This window comes from Tarenaya hassleriana, unplaced genomic scaffold (genome assembly GCF_000463585.1).
Source record: "Tarenaya hassleriana unplaced genomic scaffold, ASM46358v1 Cleome4, whole genome shotgun sequence".
Lineage (NCBI taxonomy): Eukaryota > Viridiplantae > Streptophyta > Magnoliopsida > Brassicales > Cleomaceae > Tarenaya > Tarenaya hassleriana.
The window spans coordinates 5,839,041-5,864,038 of NW_010966881.1; the positions used below are offsets into that span (position 1 = coordinate 5,839,041).

Here is a 24,998-nt window from a genome sequence, read left to right on the forward strand (position 1 = left end):
AAAAGGGGGTTATATCTTGGATGATGGTTAATAATACTAACGTGCTAAGAAATTTACGATAACGCAAATAAAGAAATCGGCGGGGAGACCGTGTTAACATCCTAACATGCTTTGAGGCTCAAAACACAGAGGACGAGATGGACAGACGGTTAACAAGAAAAGGCAGCAGTTTGGATCTTTACCTCAAGAACTTCCAAATTAGGACACTTCTGGATTAACGTACAATGATCCTCGGTGTCCAACAGGGCATAGAGCAGATCCAACTTCCGGATTTGGGCAGCAAATGGAAATATTATCGGCATTTCATTTGTTCCCATGTAGGAGAGGCCCAAACGGCATAGTTTTCGGGGGAAAGACAAAGTCAGGTACTTGTCAGGTCTGTCAGGATCCTCATTGAAGGAGCCACCACAGAATTCTTCAAGATTAATAGCAGCCTTAAAAACCCCAACAAGGTCCAGGATCTCGCAGTCTCCAAGCTTCAGAGAAACAAGAGAGCGGCAGTTTCTAGCTATTGTTTCCAGGTCTTTCGGGTTGATTTTTGCGAGCTCCGTCATGTAAAAGTTTAAAACCTCGAGAGATGTGTTGTGCAGGGCAAGCTCATGAAGCCATTCACCATCCTTTTCAATGAAAAAGCTTTCTTCCATGAGCAATGTCTTAATCTTCCTGTGGAAAATTAAAAAGTAAACAAAAGCACAAAGAAGGTCAGAAGCCACTCAAGAAATTTGGGTGTCAGCTAATATATAGACGTTACTTAAACACATTATGAATATCGCTTAATCGGGCATAGCAGGCAAAGATACACCCAATCAAATTGGTTAATGATGAAACTTACAGATACGGATCTGATACAACTGCAGGAACCATATTAAGGGGCACATATCGACAATATACCAACAAGATCCAAAGACATAAATGAGCAGCAAAAACAACTGTTAATTCTGCCGAGGTTTCTCTCTATTAATGTTCCAGAATATCAATGAGCTGAAGACAGCAGAATAAAAAGACCTCAGTCCCTGGCACACTCTTTAACATGAAGTTCTTTTGTACACAAGACCAGACTATCAAAAGGACTCTGGCAAACTCTTCTAGTCACACCATATATATTACATCTCCAACACTCTTCAAACAGTTCGCACACCAACAGGATCTTGTCTTTGCTTGAAAATTCCCAGAATCATAAATATGTTCTTTCACAATGGACATTGAAGCACTTGGACAAATAAGATAACTAGGGCAGGGAACGTTATCAGCTACTAGCCTACTTGGAGGTCTCATCTCACTTGTTTTTTTTTTCTTAATTGCAAACTCACAAATCATTTACACAAGCTCAGTTTGCAAGAAAAAAAGAGACAAGCATCGGCTGTAGTGATGCAAGCCTGAGCTAGATTCCTTCACTTCTGACCAGCTACTTTGAGAGACAAAATCTTTGTCGACGGATCAAAAATCCGGGAAAGATGCCATTTTGGTATTAATATAGATCAACTCATCAATGGTATACAAAAGGGCAATAACATGGATCAACCATCATATTAGCAAGTATCATAGCTTCCGCAGGTAGATAATCTCTAGTCCTTGATCAACACTTTTGACGTCAGAGAGTCGGAAATTAAGTGATAAAGGCCAAAAGTTTCATCTCAGAAAGACCATAGGAATCCAATTCTTGATGGAAATGGATTGAACGCAACAAGGGGTAAATGGAAAACCTGCAGTGTCGAGCGAGGCTTAAAAGTCCATCAGTAGAGAACCCAGAACACTTGTCGAGCTTCAAAGCCTCGAGCTCATCTTTCCTCGCCTTCGCCAGAAGATCAAGATCCAAGTCGCTGACAATCATACGACGGAAGTGAACCGATTTGAGCTGCCGAAAAGAGGCCGCGATCTCGTTCACCCAAGGGGTAACATACCCTCCCCAGTTCTCCGGGATCAGGTTAAACATGGCGGCCCTTGGCTTGCCCTTCAGCTTCAGTGACCTCAGGTTTGGGAAGCGGCGGCTCAGGCGGTCGGGCTTCGCCGTGTAGCAGAGAGCCATCGTCACGTGCTCCCTCGTGTCGGCGTCGACCTTGAACCACCTCCGGCACACCAGCGATGCAGAATCACGGTCCTTCGGATCGGTTATGTACGGCATCACTTGCTCGATGACGTCATCTATCGTCACGCTGCTCAACCTACACCTCTTGTTATCGGAATCCTCCATCGCCAACACCACCAAACGGATAAAAAAGGCAACAAAATCCCGAGAGAATCTCTCACCCCGTAGATTCCGGTCACATTCCGATCGATTTCAGCACCCAGATCGTTCAGTCATAGGGGAAAACAACTGATTCCGAGCAACTCGACAGGGAAAATAATAAAAACACAAAAAAAACCCGAGATCCAAACGAAAACCTGACACTGAAAAAGGAGATAATAGAAAGAAAAACAGGAAAAGTTCAACTCGGAGACTCCGAAAAAGATTTCAATTTGACGAAAAAATGGAGAGAGGGAAGAACTCCGGCGAGATCTGAAGCGAACGGCGACGGCGAAATGGAGCAGAGGACACGGAGCAAGTAGAGACGGATTGAGACGAACAAACTGCGAAGGAATCAAATATCGTTTTATTATTTATTTATTTATGGTTTTAATATATAATATTAATGTGTACATACACACATATATATATATATATATATTCAAGTGGAAGCCATATTTCCTTTATTCTATGGATAAAATATTTAGCATTATATAAAGGGGGTAGCGTGAGATGGACGGCAGATATTCGGTTGTGTAAAAGCATCCGACGGTCAGGAAGAGGTGTACGGATAACGACAAAATAAATAGAGTAGCCATTAATTTGTCAGTAACTCGAATGAAGAAATTCCGAAATTTATAATTAAAGTTTTCCTCGTCCATTTTTCTCGGGTCAACTGATACATTTTTTTTTTTGGTTTTTCATATCTCCGTGAGCCTTTATAAAAATAAATAATAATATAATATAATATATTACAATAACCATAAAATTTTGTTTTATTAGTTGTTAAATTTGAAGGAGATTTGCTAAAAAAAGAAAGATCGATGATTACAAAGCGTGGTCTATGTAAACGTGGTTAGTCATGGTTTGTTATCTACTTGTTCTCCTACGGTAAGTTGTTAATTGTCTAATTGCATATTAACGATTTTTATTTTTATTATTAATTAAACTTTTAATATAAATTATAGTTTTTATTTATTATATTTTATAAAAGTTTTATACAATAAAATTTTCGTAACTGAAGTCTAAAATTATAAAGATTTTTTGTATATTTGCAAATGATAGCACTATAAAATCAGATAGATTAATTTTTTTATTTTTGAAAACTCTCTCCGCTTATGATTGAGTCAAATACGGTTATACACCAATATCGGGATCATCAACTATATATTAAACCAATAAAAATATAAAATTCCACTAAAAATGTGATATGGAATTGGTTTACTAAAACATCATTGATAGATGAATATTGTTATGTACGTGTGTGCATGTGAATTGCATGGTGGATATACTTCACTGGTTACTGTACAGATTCTGTCGATTTTTATTTTCTATTATTATTTTTCTATTTGTTGGACCAATCTCTCTCTATCTGCCAAATTCGTGTGTTGAGTTCGATGTTCTGTCGTCCGTTAGATTGTCTTTTATTTATTTATCCATTTTGTTTTGGAGATATGAAGAAGGGAGACAATTAGACGTTATCTCCAAACGGTTGATAGAAATCCAACTTTGATATATCTATTGCTTTTTCGACAGCTATTTTTCCTTTTTTTCTTTCGTTTTCTTTCATTTGCATTTGTTTGTTTTTAATGTTTATATATATATATATATATATATATATTACACTACCATGTCAACCATTTTTGTACGACAATAATATATTTTTTTATTGTTATGTAGAGCCAACCTTGCTTCCGGGGTGCATTGATAAAATAAAAGGAAATGATGGTCAAAATCTCTATTAATCTAACCATATTATATACATGATTTGTTAAAAAATCTAATAATATCGGGGAATACAAAATTGTATATACAACACATCAAAGATTTAGAATATATTGATGATTTGGTCGATTGTCTATAAATGAAGAGAATATATCGATGAAGAGAAGAAAGAAAAAGAAAATAAATAGATCAATATGTAATTTGTCAAACATTATATGATATGTAGATAACTTGATAAACTTTAAAAAAATAGACAAGTTGATATACATATATATATATATATATATATAATATGAAAATTGAGGTCATCGAATCGAATAGAATATATACCATAGGGGCAATAATTATGAAATATAACACTCACAAAAAAGACGTTAATCCATGTACGTGTTACAAGCAAAAGTCAAAGCAAATCTATTTTTGCTATATTCGATATCAAACCGGCTCTTGTTATTATATTACTAGTAATTTAGTAAGACCGGTTTGAATTCTGTAAATAAAAAAAAAAACATATGTCAAATTTCCACTATGATCACATAAGAATACTTATTTGATCTGTTACATACTCAATGTTATAATATAAAAATTATCGTAAACGAATATTTGTTAAGATGGTCGTGCACATAAAACATATATTGTGATAAAAACATTTGCATGATAGTTCTATAAATCTTTTATATACTTTATAATGCATATTTTAAAATTGAATTCATCCATAGGATTGCAAGGAGGTCAAATTTGATCGCCCACAGAAAGCATATCAACAATATCGTCAGATTATTTCAGCATTCATATATATATATATATATATATATATATATATAGAAAATCAACGTCACGAGAACATGCATTTGGAATTCCAATCACTCTGAAGCAATATACAGAGAAGTAAATCTTGTACAATCAAATAATTTTATATTTTAATACCCAGAGTTTAGATTTCAATATTCATAATTTAATTTTATAATTTAATGTCTTGAGAATTGGTTTAAAAAACACCTTTTTTCAAATGTGTTTTAAACCCTAAACTAACCGTACTGAATACTAAAAAAACATTAAAAGCATGTTGCCGAGAACTACTAACAACAAACTAGGAGCATGCAAGTTATGGATCACATCACATCACTCTATAATTTGATAATTCTATAAATCTACAATTTGATAACGATATAACAAGGTCCAAAATAAAAGTAATATCAAATAACTTTTTATCATCCTAAGATAAGGCCAAGATATTTTATAGCGTCGGTAAATTAAAGAAGTTGCATAGCATTATTAATATGAGAAAAAGTGTTAATCTTAAGCCTTAAGGTAGTTGACACTCTGTATTTATCATCATTGTAATTTTCTTCCTTCACATTTATTATGTTTAATTAAACAATGTGGTCCAAAATATTAAATTATTATACATGTTCATTTTCGTATACAATTTTTTAATATATTAGATATTATTAATTATTAATTTCCCAGGTTAAGATTATTCCACGCCAGAAACTTTATGGCCATGGCATTTTATCGTCGACCACTCTGTCATTCATTCGTTTTACTTTTTTTTTTTTTTTTTTGTACAAATGGAATCTTAAAGTATTCCTAATGTTTGTTTGAACACACCAAACTGTTTCATATATTATAATTTTAAAGCTATATAGTAAGAAAAAAGAAACTCTAGCCATACATAGTTTATTGACTCAACAAGCCATTGTCCCTTTTCTTCTCTTTTTTGTTTTCTTATGAATTCAGATAATCTATAATTAAATCGCCATTCGTAATAATGAAAATTGAACATTGTTATTATTATGATGATGATGATAACAAAGATGATGTAAGTTTTAGGTTCTACAGGACACTGCCTTGACTTTTTTGGTTTTCCATCAATACAAAAAAATAAAACGTTGACAAAAAGAGTTGGTTTAATTAGTTCATAATATATATATATATATATATATATATATATATATATATATATATATATTGTACAAACATATTTAAGAATATGGGTCCATTAGAGCCCATTATCGAGTAACCTAAAAAGCCCTATAGTGTTTTTTTTTTCTCATCTTCTACAAGCGGCCTTTAATGAAATGTATAATGGACAAATTTATAACAACGAAAGTTAGGAATCAAAACCTATATTTTTGACACATAATATCAAACTCCGAGCAAACCATAAAATATAAATGTAGTATGTACAGGGATAAAGTATAAATATAAATGTATAAGGCATAGGAAAAAGAAAATTAAATGGAGCATCACAAGGAGTTTTGGTGTATGAATAGAGAGATGGGTTAAGAGGTTGTGTGTGATGGTCCATACCATAACCATACATATGATAGATTAGTGTGTCAGTGTCATTCACAATTAATTGGACTTGTTTTATGTGGCGGTACACTTCTATCTAATGCGGCCCACACTATTTTTGTAGTATCCTGAACTCAACAACAACACAGGCATAGTGTACTTGGTGTGTGTGAATATATATATATATATATATATATACCATTAATAGGGGATCCATATATCCACAATGCAAGCGAAAGCACAAATACGTATCCCATATTCCAATCACATAAATTTACAGGAGAGAAAACAACACAGCCTTTTTTTTTTTCTAAAGCAAAAGTGAAGCGGACTTGACACACACGTCACACGTATATGCTGTGGACAAGCCTTCATATGACCCCTCCCTCCCACATTTGCCATCTTACAAAGACTCTCCTCCGTTGCTTGGTCCCCCCCCCCCACCCAATAAACCCACTGATTCATTTGCTACTTCACCAAAAACAAAAACAAATAAACTAAAAAATAACCAACAGAAGCAAATTACAAAGCTGTAACCAAAACCAACAAATATAAAACCCGATAGAGATAGTTGAGTCTCACCACCCCATATTACCCGCCAAAAAAAAAAAAAAGAAAAGAAAAACCACGGTCCCCTTTTTATACATTTGGATTTTCAACCTTGGCATCTACAAGACGACACGCAACCAAAAAAAAAAAAAAAAAAAAAACCAACAGCAGCAATATGACCATATACTAAAACTAATCAGAACTTCCTTTCAGGAGGGGTTGCTTCGCCATCATCATCACCATCACCACCCCCGACGTCGGGTTTATCCTCGGGGCCAATGTTGCTGCTGCGACTAGTGGCCACCGCAGGCTGCAGCCCGTGAGGTGTGAAGAGGCCAATGCTTGAGACCCTCAAGCCGCTGCCCACATCGTGTGTCCCACTGTACAGACCTCTGCTACCGGCCACAAGTAAGCCTGGTTGCCTATCCTCCGATTTGGCGAAGACGTTGATCAAAGGGGCACCGGCGGTTGCGGTGTTGGAGCCGCTGATGAGCAAACGCAGAGTTTCCCTTGCGCCTTTCTCCAGCAGAGACTCCTTCTGCGGGTTTACAAGGTGGTTTGGGTGAAGGGGCGGGATGCTGGTGGGCATCCCAGGCCCTGCGCTCACTAGGTAGCCTTGACCTGAAGAGCAAACATCGATAACTGGAATATGAACGATGGGTTCACACATTAACGGTGAAAACATAGGGATCTGCTGTGAACTTGGAATGGGGAGTCGGACTAACGGTAACGAATCTGGCAGCAGCGGTGGGATCTCGGAGAGATCCAGCTCCAGCTGCTGGGGTGGTAGTGGGTTCAATATTCCATCTGATCCAGAGGGCGGTAGAAGAGAGGAAAGGGGTGGCAATGACGATAACTGGATCGATAGCGGAGGGTGGTACTGTTGAGAAGCAGTAGAAAATGGAGAATGAAGGGTTGAGGTGTTGGGTGGACACCAACAGTAGTAAGGAGAAAACAATACCGGTGGTGAACCACTCCTCGATGGAAGCTGAGGTCTTGGTAAGTTTGCTGATTTCGGGTCTCCTGCAAGAGCAAGAGGGCCGTGTCTCCGATTATCTCCAGCGGTTTCATTTTCCGTCAGCATGGAAGCATCCATGTTGCTAATTGAAGTGACATGAAGGTTGTCAAATGCTGAGAAAAGGCCATCGCTACGCCGTCTCGATTTATCTCTTGAAGAGATTCTTGATGAAGAATTTCTGAGAGTGATTTCTTTAAAGGAACTCGACCTTGGACTGAGGCTTCCTTGGTGGAAAGAACTTGCCTTTGTTGGTTGACTCACCGAGTGGCGGGTCCGATGAGACTTTGAAGCACATGAAGAAGATGTAGAATCATGAGAGACAGAAGATGATGAATCGAAGGAAAGGCTTGAACATCCGTTGATACTAGGTACCACCGAACCCATGAGATATGAACGGAGATGAGAAGCAACGCGTCCAAGGCGTGATTCATCAATTCCTGTCAGTTCTGATATTGATGGCTTCTTTCTGATCAAGTCTTTCATCTATACAGAGAGAATAGGAAATAAGGGAAATACTGTTCAGAGAACTAAACAGAAAAAAGCACTAGCTTGAAGTTCAATATAAATTAATGATGTGCACCATAGTCTTGCAACAAAAAAAATATCTACTCTTTATCGCATACCTTCCTACGCAATTCCGTTCCGAGAAGCTTAGACTTCTCAGAGCACCAATAATAAAAAGCACGGCCATCTGGGGTCCTTATAACAAAGGATCTACCTGAGCTGTCAGCACTTATGTCCTCAATCGACACAGCAGAGCTCTGAGATTTGCTGCTAAAAGTGAACAGTCTTTCCGAATGACCATTATCTCCAACAAATGAGAGCCGTAAGTCAGATGTTGGCAACAACATAAGGCTCAAGTTACCCCTGCTCCAGTTTCAGAAATATGCCAGAAAGTCAGAAAAAGAGAATTCATGATACCAAATGCAAAAGAGCTACTAGAACTTTCATGGGAAAAAAAGGAACAAGATTTTTGAAATGTTGATAAGCAGAAACCAAGAAGATTTTGAGTTTTGTATCGGTTAAAATTCATTTTTCCTTTACTTAATTTGATTGCGAATTTTGATATTTTAGTAGCTGTAAAAAATTTGGCATTTGTGACACAAGGTCATGGAGCATAGTCAATTCACACCCCAAAATACGGATCCCAGGAGTTCACCCTTCACCACGAAGCTTGAAAGAACTTACACCAAATAGATGAAAAAATAACCATCTAAGAACTCTTCCTAACAAACCTTACATAAGCCCAATATAAGAGACAAACAGAAAGCATTGTGCACACACAGCAAAATCTTTTAAATCATAATAACAAACGACAAAAAAAAAGGGAGAAAATCAAGTCAACTACAAACTTAAAGAACCAAAGAGAATTTAATTATCCGAGTATCCTACCAAGATGACACAGAAGTCAGCGAGGTTATGGTAACCAGACAAAAATGTGATCCCTATATGGCTATAAATTAAGAGCAGACTTTGTGACATGGGAGACGAAACTACCTTTACTTCCTCATCTATCAGAGATCATAATAGATTACGCCCACTTTACCTACAATAAAAAGATATATTTATTTGGAAGCATGCACAGTATCACCAAATAACTAAATTATGGCGTTCTATAAATTCTATAGGCCCACAAAGTACAACCCTGGCATGATAGCTAGGAACAAATCAATAATAACATAGTTGACGATTTGAAAAGAGAGAGAGAGAAAGGATGAAGTCAGCTAAATTTATTCAGGTTCATCGTCACCGAGACAAACCAGAACACCAAATTTAAACAGTACGCCGATGTTAAAACTGCAAAAATCAGTAATACAGGGCTGGCACAATGAAAAAGGCATTGACCTTAAAGAGGTGCAAAGAGCATGACATGAACAATGAAACTGGAGATGTAAACATGCAGCACGGGAAACACAAACTTACAGGACTATGAACATGTTTGACGTACTTCGAAACATCAGATGATTTCAAAATCATGACCGATTTAAACCATCTGCCTGCACGTGAAATCATTGCTTTATACATAATCAATAAGCTCTACACAAGAACCACAAGGGGAACACAACACACAAACAACTAGCATATAAGAGGGCATCAGTTAAGATAGAATTTTTTTAGTTCCACAAATGCGAAACTTAATCCAAACACCTTAGCAAAATCTACAACAAGGCAATAGATTATACAAATGACTAAGTCAGTACCACATAAAAAAGGGAAGTAGACTTAAGAACAACCATAGCTGAGGAAACAAGCGAAAGAGGCATAATATGAATTTGGAGCATAGAGGAGAAACATAGAACCTAGATGTTACAAAATCGTAGACACATCAGTCTTAAACAAGAGACGACCCATAGATCTCAGACCTAATTGACAACGTACCTGGAGAGCAGAACACAACAGGGAGTAAGTCAAGACATTAAAGACAAGTTTCTAAGAGAGCAGAGAATTGATAAGAACAATAACAACCAACAACATGTTCGAAATGCAACAAAAATCGAAGGTCCAACAGCTAACAGAACACCAAAAAACAAGGACTGCATACAAGAAATACCGATCTCTTTTCAATTACCTAGTGGCAGTTGGGCACATACGTGTTCCTTCCTTCTTGATCTTCCCCACACGAACTGAAACCAGAGGAATGCAAAAGCATCTCGCCAGCATTCCAATTTCGGCCGGCTCGAAGTGCTATATAATATACATAAATGATAAATCAGATTATTATACATCACGAAATCAAAATCAAAACGCTAATCGATGCAATTACCAACAAAACGAACCTGGCTAAGATGAGCTAGCAATCGATCTTCAGCCATCCCGTTGGAAACGTTGAGCTTCAACAAAGGCTTCAATCTTTCGTCAGCTCGACAAGCTCCCATGACTTGCATATCCAGAGCCTGCAGCCACCGCAAAACCCTATCCTCGTCAAGGAACAAGTCTCGGTCTCCGTCGTCATCGTTGTCGACAACGTCCGTCGATTCGTTCTCGCTTTCAACCCTAGATGATTCAGCCGAGATGTCCTCCACGAAACTCGACAACTCAGATCGAGCATCGATCGGCGACGCCTCCGAGGTGTTCCCACCGTTAGACTGATCGTTGTGATCGTCCACGAAATCGCGCTTCTTGGGGTCGGCCATGGCGAATCGGTCACTTATCGCTAGTTGACGCTTTCAGAAAACGACAGCAATCCAAACTCTAAAGCAGATATCGAAACAGCAATCCGTCGATTTGGAATCAACAACCCTAATCCAGACGTCGCCGAGAAGGAAAATCAACCAAAGATAATCGGAGGAAAGAGGCGATTCAATCGAGGGGGACAACAAAATATCAGGACGTCTTAGAGAGAGAAAATCGGTGAGTTGTTGAATTGCGGTTTTAGAGAGAGAAAAAATATCTGTGACACCACAATTTTTTTTCCTTTTTTCTGAACGATGCGTCCCGTGATTCCCTTCGTGGTGCGGAAACTGAAAAGGATAAGAAACGGAAACAGCCTCGCTAATATATCCACAGACATGGGCGTAATAATATCGAAGCGGATTTCAAATGGAGCTATTAAATGTGGTTTTGTTGAGGTGATTTGAGATCCAGGGGAAAGATTGATTGCTTACACAGATCCACGCAAGGAGAGTGGGTCCCACGAGACCCACACCATAACCGCCTATTTGCTGTGTGCCACGTCGGCTAAGAGGTATGTCCAATGATTTATTTTTTAGATGGGCCCGGGAGAGGCCAGCCTGTGCTTTGTTTAATTTACAGATACTATTTTAATCTAATAATATATATATCATGACCAAATTAACCAACGATAATTTTCACTAAACCGTTCGTAATTTATCTATTTTTAGTTGGTAAAATTTCAATTTTCCAAAGATTTAGAAGTAACATGCGAATTTTAATTCTACTTAAAACCACAAAGAGAGTCGCGGGAAGGAAAAAACCATTTATTTATTTAATTAATTAATGAAGGAAAGAAAGACACTTCCATGAAAAGCATGGAGCCGTTTGCGTATCCGTGTCTTTCATGTATTATGTATATTGTATCACACACACACATGCCATACCATATCATTTTCACATCTTCGTGATGATTGGACCACCTTAAGGTACATATAAATATATAATTATATAACAATTTATCATTTATTCGGATTCACTTGAATTCGAATTCTAATTTTTGGAGATAATTAAAAAAACAAGAATTCTATCAATCTTTGAAAACTGTAGTCATGTGAACCAAAAAATTCCAATGGGGGGAATATCTCTCTATGTATGGTCTAAAAAAAGCGCAAGCAAATAGTAAGGCACTCCTCTGAAAGATCAAGATCATTTCTTCTTCTTGGGTTCGCCTGCGTACTCATGGATCAATGCCTCGACGTCCTTCCAGAACAATCCCTCGACCAGAACTCCGTCTTTCGTGAACCTGCATCACAAGATTTATGTCCGGATTATGAACATGTTCAGACATTCAATATCAGAATGATGATGAGACAGACAGATTGTTTTTTTTTTTTTTGGCATGATTCTGTCTGTGTAAGAAAATGTGTATATGCATGTGTATGCAACTGCAGAGAGAGAGAGAGAGAGACCACCGGGTGACGCTTTTGGTGAACTGAACTGGGTTCCCGGCGGAAATGGAGTTGGGATCAGAACTCGTGATGGAGAGAGTGTACTGATCGGAGAATCTGGGCAACTTGGAAGAGACCACCAAACCAGTGCTGGTGAATGATCCCTTCACAGAAGCATCATAAAAAAGATCAAACTCACCAAGTTAGACATCAAGGATGTTGAGCTTATACGAGAAAACCAAGCACCGTCCAACAAACACATCTAACAATGCCCAGAGGCAAAATCATATTCATTATGTTTGTTGACACAAAGAACTTATACACGAATTTGTTGCAGCGCTCAAAATGGTTACGGAAAAAGCTTTATGTTGCAAAATTCAGACCTAAATAAACCATGAGTAATGGGTATAAATCAAATGTTTGATATAACCCAGCCTCTTATGTATAAACTTTTTCAAAATGGTAAAAGAGAGGGATAAACACCCGTTTAAAGTTCAAGGATCATGTACTAAAAGCATAAAATGTAACTCAAGGAACTTGAACAAATCACAAATGCCAAAAGGGAATAAAGTTTTGCAAAAACCAAAGTTTCAAGACTTTTCCTAATCGAACTTCACTAAAATGACCACCCGAAACTCTCAAATACAGAGTAAAAAGTACTAAAATATGCCGATATGTACCATACATCGCACACAAAGCCAACAGGAGGGCACAACTCAAAACTCTTTATAAAGCGGAAAGTGTAAAAAATAGACAATGCAAAACCAGGATCTAGCTCTGGTTAACCTAATGTTACTCTCCCAGCTCATGTTTCTAACATTTGTTTTGTAGCTTTTGTACTCTTGACAAGCATATGCATCTGGAATTAAATGGAACAGAGAGGCGTGATGAAGACGCATGGTTTGGCCTAAAAAACATTACATACAAGGCCGGAGAAAATCTTAAATGGCAGCGACTAGTTACGCACATTGATGAGTCACACATTTGACACTGAAAACACAGATTCAATCTTCAGTTCATAGACCAAGAACTGATAAACAAAAAATCACAATACCTATGCAATGCATCTAAAAAAAGCAGACCACCTATCCAAGAATATCGCAAAATCTCAATGATACATCATTTCTGGACCAAGAGAAGGAACAAACCTCAAGAGGGTATGTGAACAATATTGCATTCTTCTCCTTTGTGTACAGAATCAACTGCAGCACAGCATTCAGCGCCACATACTTGCCATAGTCAAGAAACACACACAGATTCGATACAGGAAATTCGAAAACTTTCATAGTCAAAGAATACAATTCAAAATTCCCATGAAGTAGCTTGCCCAACAGTACAATGGAGACATTCAAGTTTCTCAAACTAATCTCAGATTCTCAATCAATGCTCGAGAAAGCCAGATCTCACGTTTCAGCTTCTCGACAATATCCACGAAAGCAGTTGATCGGACCGTGATCTCATTTCCTAAAACTGCAAAATTCCATATCCATTATCCCCGATTTCATTTTAGCCCTAGCACCCGTAATTCTTAGGGTTTCAGCAATTCCATCCTCGTTTTCCGTAACCAAATCGAAAACCCAACACAAAGAACCAGTGGAAATCAAAGGAACAAGAGAAGAAAGGATATAATATGATGCAACCGATCAAAAAGTCCCTATTCTCCGGGAACTTCTTCTTGTAAAACTGAGCAACAAGCGCAACCACGATGATTATCGTCCCTAAAAGCAGCTTGACATTGCTCAACCTAACATCCTCCTTGTACCCACGGCTCGTGACGATCTACAAAGCAAAAAGAAAAATAAGAAAAGGGATCACAGATCAGCGGAATCTGGATAAGGAGAAGAAGGAGAGAGGAATTGACGCAATTGTTTTCGCCCTACATCGGAGACGGATTCGTCGAGGATGTGCTTGATGGAGTGGTGGTCCAACAGGTTGGTCTTCTTAGGGTTCTTGTTAGCCGATTCTGCCTTCTTCTCTTCCATGGCCGATCAAGACAAGATCAGATCTCTACTGTTCCGCAAGACGAAGCGTAGATTTTCACAAGCGGAAAAAGACTACGGAGGGGTCTTTTGGTTCGGAGGAGACGAGCGAGATGTTACCGTGTAGAAACGTTACGGTCAGGAACGATGTCGTTTTGAGGAACAAGATCTTTTTTTTATATATATATTTATTTATTTGGTGCTGAAGATATTATTATATGTTTTCTTAATCGTGTATTTAGTATTTTTTTTTTCCATGTGTACAATGATTTATTTTTACGTTTGACAAAAAAGTAAAGAGAAAACTCCAATACCACCCTCCTTGATTTGTCATAACAATCACCAATTTTATTACATTTCCAAATATAACCATGAATTTTAAAGTTTCTATATATATGACCATTGACGGATTCTGCATATAAATGTGGTATCGTACTCCTATTTAATTCGACATGTATTTTTCTAAGATGTTGGAAGATGAAAATGTATTTAAATTCAGTTTGATAAGTATATAAAGTTGCGTATTTATTCGATTTTAAATTGGTAGATTTATAATTTTATCCATATTTCTATTTAAATTTTTTCTTTTTATGATGTTTTTTATATGGCATGAAATTATAATTTTTATATTATTTATCATTTTTAAATCAAAATCCAAAATTTTTAATTTTATTTGTATATGAATATTTATTTTGGATTCTAAACCATTTCATTTAGTTACACAAAGTCCAGCCATTTAGTGGGCTTTAGGGCCATCAATTAGGCCCGAAATTAAATTCTCAATTTCAAATTCAATTACGTGTTTTTTTGTCAATAATTTTTGTTTACCCCTATTTGCAAAAGCAGGCGTCTATGGGTTCGACTGGTTGTACCGCATCAGTTGCGGTTGCGGGTGATAGCGTTTTCAGAATGTTTGATAGCGATTATGAATGATTAGTACTGACTGGTTGAGAAGTTGCTGTTGGTAGCGATTGCGGGTGAGTGCAGTTAGAAGTGAATAGTTCATTACGGTTGCGGTTGCGTTTTGATATAAATTATTAAAAAAAATATTATTTAAAAATAATTTTTTATAATAGTTTTAATTAAATTTTTCGTATCATTTGATAAAAATTATTTACTAAATTTATAATAATTAAATAATAAATTTAAAATATAAATATTATCAATTTAATTTATTTTTAAGTAAAAAAATAATTTTATTATAAAAATTATTAAAAATAATCATTATTAAACTTAAAAATTATACTATTGTATTTTTTTATTAAATATAATACTAAAAAATAATATTAAATCATAACAAAATATTTTAGTTTTTTTGTCAAAACGCCGGAAACCGCTACCAAAACGCAAGTTGGAAGCTGCGATTAGAAAACACAAGTTTGGTTGCAGTTGCGGTTGGTTGCGGTTCAACCAGTCAGTTTTTCAATCGCCCGCAACCGCCGAAAATCGCAACCGCTCTGTTTGCGGGTGGCGGCGGTGCAACCAGTCGCCCCCTATATGTTCAAAATCATGACTTGGGGTAGCTAACATTAGTGTCGAATAAATCTATTAAAATTCTTGAACATATACCCATGTGTTTATTCAATATAAGCCATTTGGTATGTTTTAATTCCTAGGGGTATTCATTTTGATTCTCATTTGTCCCTACCATGCCGCTCTGTTTGCGGGTGGCGGCGGTGCAACCAGTCGCCCCCTATATGTTCAAAATCATGACTTGGGGTAGCTAACATTAGTGTCGAATAAATCTATTAAAATTCTTGAACATATACCCATGTGTTTATTCAATATAAGCCATTTGGTATGTTTTAATTCCTAGGGGTATTCATTTTGATTCTCATTTGTCCCTACCATGTTTTAATCTATGGTCGGTCCATCATAGACGACCAATATAATTCCAAAACTTTGTGATGTAACAAGACTTAGTCAAATTTAATATTCGTTATCCAAGAAACTTGATATAAGAATATCATTAAGTTAAATTTCATGTAATGGAAAATTATGGTCTGTCTAGATGAACCAAGTTGACGGCTTTTAAAATTTAAAGTAAAAAGTGGAAAATATCTAAGAGAGAGGGGCCAATTCTCACCCAATAAAAAAGGAACATAAAATGGCAAAATAAGTTTACCAAGTCAATCGACGATCCTAAAACACTGATGTAGTGTCGGAAAAGCACGTTAACGTTTACGATCGTTACACGTGTCCGTTCCCGTACGCCTCACCTCACCATAAAACACCTTCCATCTCTTTGATCTCTCATATTCCACTCAGAGGACGAGCAAGAAGAAGGTAGAGAGAAAGATCCGCATGGAGGTGAAGACCGAATCGACGACTCGTTTCTGACGCGGAAGAACCAGACCGAGTCTGTTCTTGTTCTCTATTTATTTGATTTCGTTCTTCTTCTTCTTCTCTGTTAATTTGGATCAGACTTAGATGGGAGGAGGAGATGTGTGTAAGGCGATGGGAGGCTGCTCATTAGCGTACCGCCGCGGAGAGAAGAGATTGTGGAATCTCCCGTCGGCGAGGAACACTAAGTTTCTTCTATGGTGCTGCATCGCTCTCGCTCTCATCACGCTCGCTTGCCGATCCTCGCTTTCTTCCTTTGCCGGCATCACCAATCGCTCCGCCGTCGACGCCGCAGATCGCCTGGCTAGATCACGGTCCGTGCAATTTCTTCGTTCTATTGCGGGAAGATTTTGGGTTTTTTTTTTTTGTATAATTAGCAAGGATCCGTGTAGTATTTGAAGTCGATCCGTATATGTTAAGTTTGCTGGTTTCTACTATTGGTGAACGAAATTATATTAGAAAGCAAATTATTGAGTGTTGCTTTTGGCAAGTATTAAATCCACTGAGACTTGTTTGAATCGAATCTACCACTTTTAGCTTATTTAGTTCTTTACCTTCTCGGATGGTTTGAGATTAGGGGAAATTTTCTCATTCATCTTCATCGGCTTGAACGATTATATGAACCGATATTCCCAGTCTACGTTATGACTTTACTTTTGAGTTGGGAAATTATTGGTTGCTGATTAAGGAATTTGAGTAAATAGATAGTTTCCAAGTTTTTATGATTATGTTTCTTGTTTGGATGTTTTATTCAATGGGCGTTTGAATACTATGTTTTCTGCTGTTTCGCAATCCGTAGAACAATGAGAAGGGAAAGTGTTTTTGGGTTACTTGTATTGAGGGAATATATTGATTTAGATCTGTAATCTGTAGTCAGTCCCTTGAGTGTTCATTATATCTTTTGACCTTTAAATTAACAGATCCCATAATATAATTTGCAGGAAAGGTTACACACTTCTGATGAACACATGGAAGAGATATGATCTCCTGAAGAAGTCTGTGTCCCACTATGCATCATGTTCCAGGCTCGACTCTATCCACATTGTGTGGAGTGAACCTAACCCTCCATCTGATTCTCTTAAGGAGTACCTTGAACATGTCATAAAGATGAAATCCCGAGATGGGAAGGAAGTTGAGTTGAGATTTGATGTTAACAAAGAAGACAGTTTGAACAACAGATTTAAAGAAATTAAGGACTTGAAGACCGATGTCGTCTTCTCGATAGATGATGACGTCATATTTCCTTGCTCCATGGTAGATTTTGCATTTAACGTCTGGGAGAGTGCTCCAGATTCGATGGTGGGGTTTGTGCCACGTGTCCACTGGCCTGAAAACTCGGTATGTTAGTGTCTTAATTTCTCCGATGAATCTTTCTTTTTTGAGCATCTCTGTCAAAAAACAGTCCTGCAATGAGGTAGCTGAACAATTAGTGATTTTGCTAATAGGACTTGATTGTTTGATCAAATATCTAATGCTGTCTACCTGACCTCAAGGAGGTAGCTGCTCTGCTTCTCTGCCCATCCATGTATTACGATGGGTGGAGACCGTGGAGTGGTGATTTTTTTCCCCATCAAACTGTCATATACTTGTCTTTCGAAATTGGGTACTCCACTATTCGTTAATGATCGAGAAAATTCATGACACGGGGGATGATGAATGTTGAATTCATTATGTACAGATGATAATCCATTGTTTTCAACCCTTTTCTGCAGAGCAATAAAGGGGAATACTACACGTACAGCGGCTGGTGGTCTGTCTGGTGGACAGGTACATATAGCATGGTACTTTCAAAGGCAGCCTTCTTCCACAAGAAGTATCTGAATCTTTACACGAATGAAATGCCGGCATCGATAAAGGAATTCATAACCAAGAACAGGTTTGTTATCGCCTCTACATTCTTTGGGATTCAGAGTTCAATTGTGAAAACCACCCACCATCTAAAACCATTGAAGTTGTGAAACGTTCAGGAACTGTGAAGATATTGCAATGTCATTCCTAGTGGCAAACGCTACAAATGCTCCTCCCATATGGGTCAAAGGTAAAATCTCTAACCGTGGGATCACATACTGAAACTGTCTCCCAAGTTTCATCTCGAACTTCCATCCATATCTATATGGCGCCGTATTCATGTGGAATGCAATTTTTTTTCAGGGAAGATAAATGAGATAGGGTCGACGGGAATAAGTAGCATAGGAGGGCATACGGAGAAGAGAGCGAGATGCGTGAACAGGTTTGTGGCGGAGTATGGGAGAATGCCATTAGTGTACTCTTCCGTGAAGGCAGTGGATAGCCGCACTCTATGGTTCTGGTGACACCTCACTGCTTTGTCTCCCCCTTTTCTGATGCATAGTCATTCCCCCTCTCTCTCTTCTCCTCAGTCCTATTTCTTATAATGGGATCTCTGCAAATCAAAGCCGTTTGTTATTCCTCCGGTTTATTTGGGAAGAAACCGCGATCTTCTTCCACACGCAGAGAGAGAGAGAGAGATATTGGATCGGGAAGTTGAATACTGCAGTGCAGGAGATTGGATTCTCATGAAGAACGGGGAGATACAAGCGTAGTCTCTTTTTTTCCGCAGAATGGTACTTATTTGTAGGTCTTACTTTACATTGTAACATTGTTGTAACGAATTCGGATTCTCTAATCTCCTGGTAGAGGCTTGCCCCTTTTGTATACTAATTTACATATTTTGCTGTGTTATTGATTGGCCATAACTAGAATTCTGTATTTTGTCACTGGAAACTAATTAGCAGATTGCCAGATTCCAGGCTAAGGTTAAGAGTTGGATCTCCACATACGCAGGTAACTAATCTCTTATGTTTCCAACTTCCTGCCATTTTCAAAATAAAAACATTCTTTTTTTATAGGGTAATCAAGTGAACTATATTTATACACAGGGCTAAATCCGCAAAAAATTAAATTTTAGTATCTGTAAGTAATTCGGCGAGAACGATTACTCCTGAATAACTAATAATAGTAAAAATAATTCTTATCATCTGAATTTCGTCTTTAACCCCAACGGCTCCAGAACTCTCCCAGAAACGTCTTGGCGGCGTCCAGGCTCGGGAAGTATGTGGGCTCCATGAACGCCCGACTCAGCGAGTCGTTCGACTCGTTACTCGCCGCCGCTCTCCCCATCACCGCCGCCACGAGCTGCCGGTAGGCGAAGAAGAACCGCTTCGCCGCCGCCTCCACCGCCTGCATCCCCTGAAGCAGATGAATCTTCTCCGATTCTCTCTTCCTCGCGTAGAGCCTCATCGCCGCATCCTGCATCCTCGGCCCTCCGCTGGGGTCCACCTCGACGGCGAGCACGGCCGGGACTTTCTCCCGGAGCTCCTTCGACATCTTCGCCATATCCACCAGCCCTCTCGATCTGAAGCAGAACGCGTCGTTTTTGGAGGTCGATTTGATCTGTAATTGGTTCTTCAGCTTCAGGAAATCATCCGGATCCATCAGGAGGAGGAGATCTTCGATTTCCGTCAGAATCTTCCAGATCCGCTCGAGCAAGTACACATCGCTCGACGCTTCTTCGAATTTCGCATCTCCGATCCTGGACTCGATTCGTCTAAGGAGACTTCCAGAGGTATGAATCCACGATTCGAGGATCTGATGAACTGAGTACAAGACCTGATTCTCGGGGTTATCGATGTGATCGGAGTAGTGATTGTTCTTGAGGCCGTGAATTTCACTCGGCCGGCAAACGGCGTCGTACCGGAGATACTTTTTCCCGGCGATATTCCGTTCACCCAACCCTAGTGCGTACCTGCTCCGCCGCATCTCGTTCTCGATCGTGCTCAGGATCTTCATTCCAACGTCCTCTGTCTTCCACCACGTGGCGAGCTGAGGAAGCAAGCTGAGCTCGCTACGGTGATCTCCTACCGGAGCAAATCCACCGTCGTCCTCCTCCGCCGTCGCAGCGTCGTCGTCCTCGCAGATCGCCGCCACCAACTGGACCTGACTCATGACCAGCGATTCAAGCCTCCGCCTCCACTCGCGGCGATTGATGTACGGCCTCTCATCGGAGAAGACGGCTAATATCAGCCGGAAAGTGATCTCGAGCGCCTGAAGAGCGGGCTTCAGGATCGGCTCGGAATTCCACTGAGGGAAATCTCTGGAGGACCAGAGACTCCTGAGCTCTGGGAGGCGCAGGTAGAGCTCGTAGGCGGAGCAAGCGGCGGAGCTCGAGCAGGACACCGGCGACGTTAAAGGGACCTTGAACGGCGCCGGAATCGTGACGTGGAGCTTTGCAGAGAGCTTCGGGGACTTGTTGGTGGGTATGTTTGATGAAACCATCTTCGTCTTCCAATCTAAATCCACCATTCTTTTCAAAAAAAAAAAAATTGTTTCTGAGAACTTTTATTCTTCCTTTTTGTTTTTTTGGGTTGAATGGAAAATGTGGATTGAAGAAGATGAGAAGAGGAGAGGTATATATAGTACGGGGAGTAAAATATGGGAGGGGGAAATGCGTGGAAAAGGCGGTGACAATCTTACAAAGTAAGCGTTTTCTTTTTCTCTCTTTTATTTATTTTATAAATAAAAAACTAGAATCTTGTAAAAAACTTGAAAAGATAATCCAGAAATCAAAATCCAAGGGAGATAAATAAGCGATTAGTGGCACAAAATATTGTTATTTTGTAATTATTTATTTTCCCTTGGCATGACAGTCAATAGTTAACGGCAGTATATGCAACTTGCAATAAAAAAATTCGCCTAGTTACAGTGAATAAAGTAAAATATAATGAAAAATGTTTATCAACTACTCCTCGTTTTACTATATCGACCGCCGCTTTACAAAGACTCAGTCGCTTTTTTATCTTATTTTTATTGGGAAGTGGAAGAACAGAATAAAATAAAATAAAAAACTAGAAATTCTGATTAATTTAGGGTTACAGATTTTTTAAAATATGAAAGAAAAAGAACTCAGAAGACGGTGGTTCAAAATAAATAATAAAAAAGGCTGGAGCTTATCCAAAAGATAAGAAGCCTAACCGACCAAACCAAACGAGTAAGGTTGGGGGTTTGGTCTGAACCGAAACATTCGGGGCAAAGTCATGTTTCGATACATGTGGCGCGAGTGGACCCTGTCCGAATTCCAATATTTGGACTCTGGTCTTCTTTTTTCCTCTTAAATAATCAAAATCGTTATCTTATTGTATTTATTTATATATCCGAATCCGACGTCAATTAACAATAAATATTGCTATACATGCCTTATGAGGAAACCAATCAAATCTAAAAATATATTTTCTCACAGTATAAAACAATCCATAATCATTTTTTTTCTAGAGTCTCTCGATAACTATATAGATAGGTACGAGACCGTGGTGAGATTATTTGGATCTTTAATTATATTTTGATTTCACTATTTTTAATTTGGGTTTTTAGTTTTACAGACATGAAATCTATTTGATTTTTTTTTTTAATTTTGTTTGAATTTGATTTAGATTCAAATACTCGTCTTTTAAAAGAATTTTCAGCTTCTCACACTTTTCCTACTATTTTTCTATTTTATTCTACTAATTTGTTTTTCAAATATACTTACTGATTTTATAATCAAATTTCGCAGTGTTGTGATTACGTGTTATCCCATTTGATTGAGTTTAACTTCACATGTTTTAATGGACATAATTATCCTATACAGTTTAGAATATGTTATTATTAACAATTTTAACTTTTGCCCATTTTTGTGGCTAAAACTAAAATATTTTATTTTTAAAAACAATTTCATACGGGAGTTTCGCCTTTTGTGTTTAAAAGTAAAATACTAAGATGTAATCAACACGGCTGGTACTCGTTAATATTAATGAAAGTCTTTTCAAATTAATATCATATCATATTAAAAATGTCTCGCAGGCTGTTTCTTCCTAGGTTGCTTCCTTGGCTTTGAATTCAACCAGTCAGACTGAATAAAAAAAAATTTAAAAAAAAATGAAAAATGGAAAATATCGCGTAAGCTCATTTATTATCCACAAAAATTCCAGTGATAAATAAATAAACTTGGAATTTATTCCATTGGATATCATTTTGGAACTACCGGCCCATATATAATAATAATATACTATCGAATTTATAGTTAGTTGAACAATTTCATAATAGAATTCTTGTCCAAACAAGTGTCACATCACACGCATATATATATACACACACACACACACTACCTAATTATATGCTTAATATAAAATGATAACAATATCCAAACGTGTATGGTAAATTAACGAAAATAATCATAAAATCTAAAACGGGTAAAATACAATTTAGTGAAGAAAATTCTGATCCTAACGACATTTAAAATTATAATTCCAAAGTTTTAGACTTCTTGTTAACCGTGGGATTTCGATTGCTCACTTGACAAGTATATGTGATTTAAATATGGTCCTACGGATTTTATTTAATAATGAAGACGATATGCAACAATATTATATGATAAGCGAAAAGACATTTGCCCAACCAATACAGAATCTTTTTAACTATATTGATTTTTTTTGTAATAAAAAAATACATATTTTGTTATGATCTCAGTGTATATATAGGTTTGTGTAGAAAGTTACATTCAAACTCATCAATTTACGTAAAGGCTTTTGTTCGATACAGCACATAATTCAACAATGAAAAAGAATAAAATCCTGGATTTATTTACGAAGAAATATCAGTAAGCATTATGTATGTAAAATATTTTTTGTTTTTTTCTCCACAATTTTATTTTTATAACATTTTATACATATATGTTGGCATCTAAAGAAGGTGGAGTCGGACTGAAAAAGTCAAACGTAATGCTCCAAGTAAGTAGGTGGTCTAATATCCGACAGGTGCCACGTGGACAAACTTAAAACAGTTGACGGTTTGAAAAGGCTTGGACACGTAGCAGCAGTACAGCTGGACCATTGATTGGCTTTCACGCGTAGTTACGCCGTTGATTCATCCTTATGTTCCGCGTGGATTGGAGGTGGACCCCTCCTATATATACATACATATATTCTAAAAACGATTATATATTAAATGTTTGGATCGACTGCATTTTAATAAAAATTGGACAACACGTGAAAATGATGATAATTGCTCTGATATAAAATATTTGATCCATCATTTTACATGCCATCTTATTAATAATATTATTCACTAAAAACGAACTCATAATTTACGAACTCAAATCTTTAATCTAATCATGTAAATCTCTAAACTGTTTTATATATGATTTTGCACAGTTAACGGAATAATATGTCAAAAAAATATTTTTAAAAAATCTAGAAAAGTACTTGTATTTATAATTAATTAATAATTTCTACTCAAAATATAATATGGTTAGTATGGAAAATCTAAAAGAATCAAGTAACTACTTTTTATCCAGAAGTATAAAATTGAATTGAATCAATTTATTAGAATCGAAAATAATTATTTAAACCAATTTATAAGATAGATATTAATAAAATCAAGTTAAGATTTTAAACTTCAAATACCAACGCATCTATCTACATCTATCCAAACAGGTTTCCTCACGACGAGGCATGTTCCCGCCCGCATTATCTGACCCTAATAACTTTTCTTCAAAAAACATATTTTAAATATTAAATCATAGGGAAAATGACATTTTCCTACACCAACTTTGCAAAATGTGACCTTTTCCTACACGAATTTTTAATTTGACAAAAAACTACACCAAATTATCAAATGTGCCAAATTGATACACGAACTACCCAATTTAACTGCAATTTCCTACACAATCCGAAAACGGTGTTAAGTGTCCGTTAACCGCTGACGTGGCGGCTGACGTGGCACGCCACATAGATTTTTTTGCCACATCAGCATGCCACGTCATATTTTTAAAAAAAATTCCAAAAAATATAAAAAAAAAATCGATTTTTTTTAAATTTAAAATAAAATAAATAAATAGCAATATATATATATATATATTCATATATATTCATATCTATATACAAATAAAAATATAAATATATATACTCCTATATAAAAATATATAACTATATATATACAAAATAAAAAACATACACATATATATACAAATATCTATACAAATATATATACATATACATACAAACAAATATAAACATAAATACATCTATGTATGCCTATATGTGTATATATAATAAATATGTATTCATATACATGTATATGTATTTATATATGTATGTGTATATATATAAATATACTTGTATATATGTATATGCATATATATTTGTATAAATGCATGTATATATGTGTATATTTTTATTTGATATATATAGAAATATATATACATAGAAGTATTTATGTTTATATTTGTATTTGTATGTGGATATGAATAT

The 24,998-nt window shown here is 37.0% G+C and overlaps 5 protein-coding genes across 8 annotated transcripts in view; 1 reads left to right on the forward strand and 4 right to left on the reverse strand.

Annotated features, from left to right (window-relative positions):
• Nucleotides 1–2,598, reverse strand: part of LOC104824304 (coronatine-insensitive protein 1) — a 3,911-nt gene extending 1,313 nt beyond the window's left edge. Inside the window, exons 1-2 of the mRNA XM_010556341.2 lie at nt 1,704–2,598; nt 183–663 (exon numbers count right to left, since the gene is read on the reverse strand). Of these exons, the coding sequence (XP_010554643.1) occupies nt 183–663; nt 1,704–2,191 (969 nt within the window). The 5' untranslated portion in view covers nt 2,192–2,598. The remainder of the gene's footprint in view (nt 1–182; nt 664–1,703) is intronic.
• A 4,130-nt stretch (nt 2,599–6,728) lies between these two features.
• On the reverse strand, nt 6,729–11,309 carry LOC104824306. Of its 3 annotated transcripts, none has more exons than XM_010556343.2 (5): nt 10,592–11,309; nt 10,384–10,499; nt 8,438–8,681; nt 7,522–8,297; nt 7,127–7,417 (listed from the first exon to the last, which is right to left on the reverse strand). In XM_010556343.2, the coding sequence occupies exons 1-5, from the start codon at nt 10,946–10,948 to the stop codon at nt 7,219–7,221; spliced, it is 1,692 nt and encodes a 563-aa protein (XP_010554645.1). In that variant the 5' UTR covers nt 10,949–11,309; the 3' UTR covers nt 7,127–7,218. The 3 variants fall into 3 exon arrangements, with proteins under 3 accessions (XP_010554644.1, XP_010554645.1, XP_019059310.1); XM_019203765.1 differs by having other exon boundaries at nt 7,307–7,417; nt 7,758–8,297; nt 10,592–11,307; XM_010556342.1 differs by having other exon boundaries at nt 6,729–8,297; nt 10,592–11,308.
• Nucleotides 11,310–11,965: 656 nt separating this feature from the next.
• LOC104824307 (probable signal peptidase complex subunit 2) lies at nt 11,966–14,479 on the reverse strand. Its single transcript, XM_010556348.1, has 5 exons — nt 14,257–14,479; nt 14,004–14,155; nt 13,525–13,606; nt 12,398–12,540; nt 11,966–12,231 (listed from the first exon to the last, which is right to left on the reverse strand). Exons 1-5 carry the CDS (start codon nt 14,356–14,358, stop codon nt 12,135–12,137), a joined length of 576 nt encoding a protein of 191 aa, XP_010554650.1. The 5' UTR covers nt 14,359–14,479; the 3' UTR covers nt 11,966–12,134.
• A 2,130-nt stretch (nt 14,480–16,609) lies between these two features.
• Nucleotides 16,610–19,398, forward strand: LOC104824308 (glycosyltransferase family 64 protein C4-like). Of its 2 annotated transcripts, XM_010556350.1 has the most exons (6): nt 16,610–16,714; nt 16,786–17,012; nt 17,640–18,036; nt 18,411–18,574; nt 18,666–18,736; nt 18,850–19,398. In XM_010556350.1, the coding sequence occupies exons 2-6, from the start codon at nt 16,786–16,788 to the stop codon at nt 19,008–19,010; spliced, it is 1,020 nt and encodes a 339-aa protein (XP_010554652.1). In that variant the 5' UTR covers nt 16,610–16,714; the 3' UTR covers nt 19,011–19,398. The 2 variants fall into 2 exon arrangements, with proteins under 2 accessions (XP_010554652.1, XP_010554651.1); XM_010556349.1 differs by having other exon boundaries at nt 16,615–17,012.
• Nucleotides 19,399–19,598: 200 nt separating this feature from the next.
• On the reverse strand, nt 19,599–21,104 carry LOC104824309 (nematode resistance protein-like HSPRO2). Its single transcript, XM_010556351.2, has one exon. It carries the CDS (start codon nt 21,016–21,018, stop codon nt 19,708–19,710), a length of 1,311 nt encoding a protein of 436 aa, XP_010554653.1. The 5' UTR covers nt 21,019–21,104; the 3' UTR covers nt 19,599–19,707.
• Nucleotides 21,105–24,998: the final 3,894 nt, after the last annotated feature.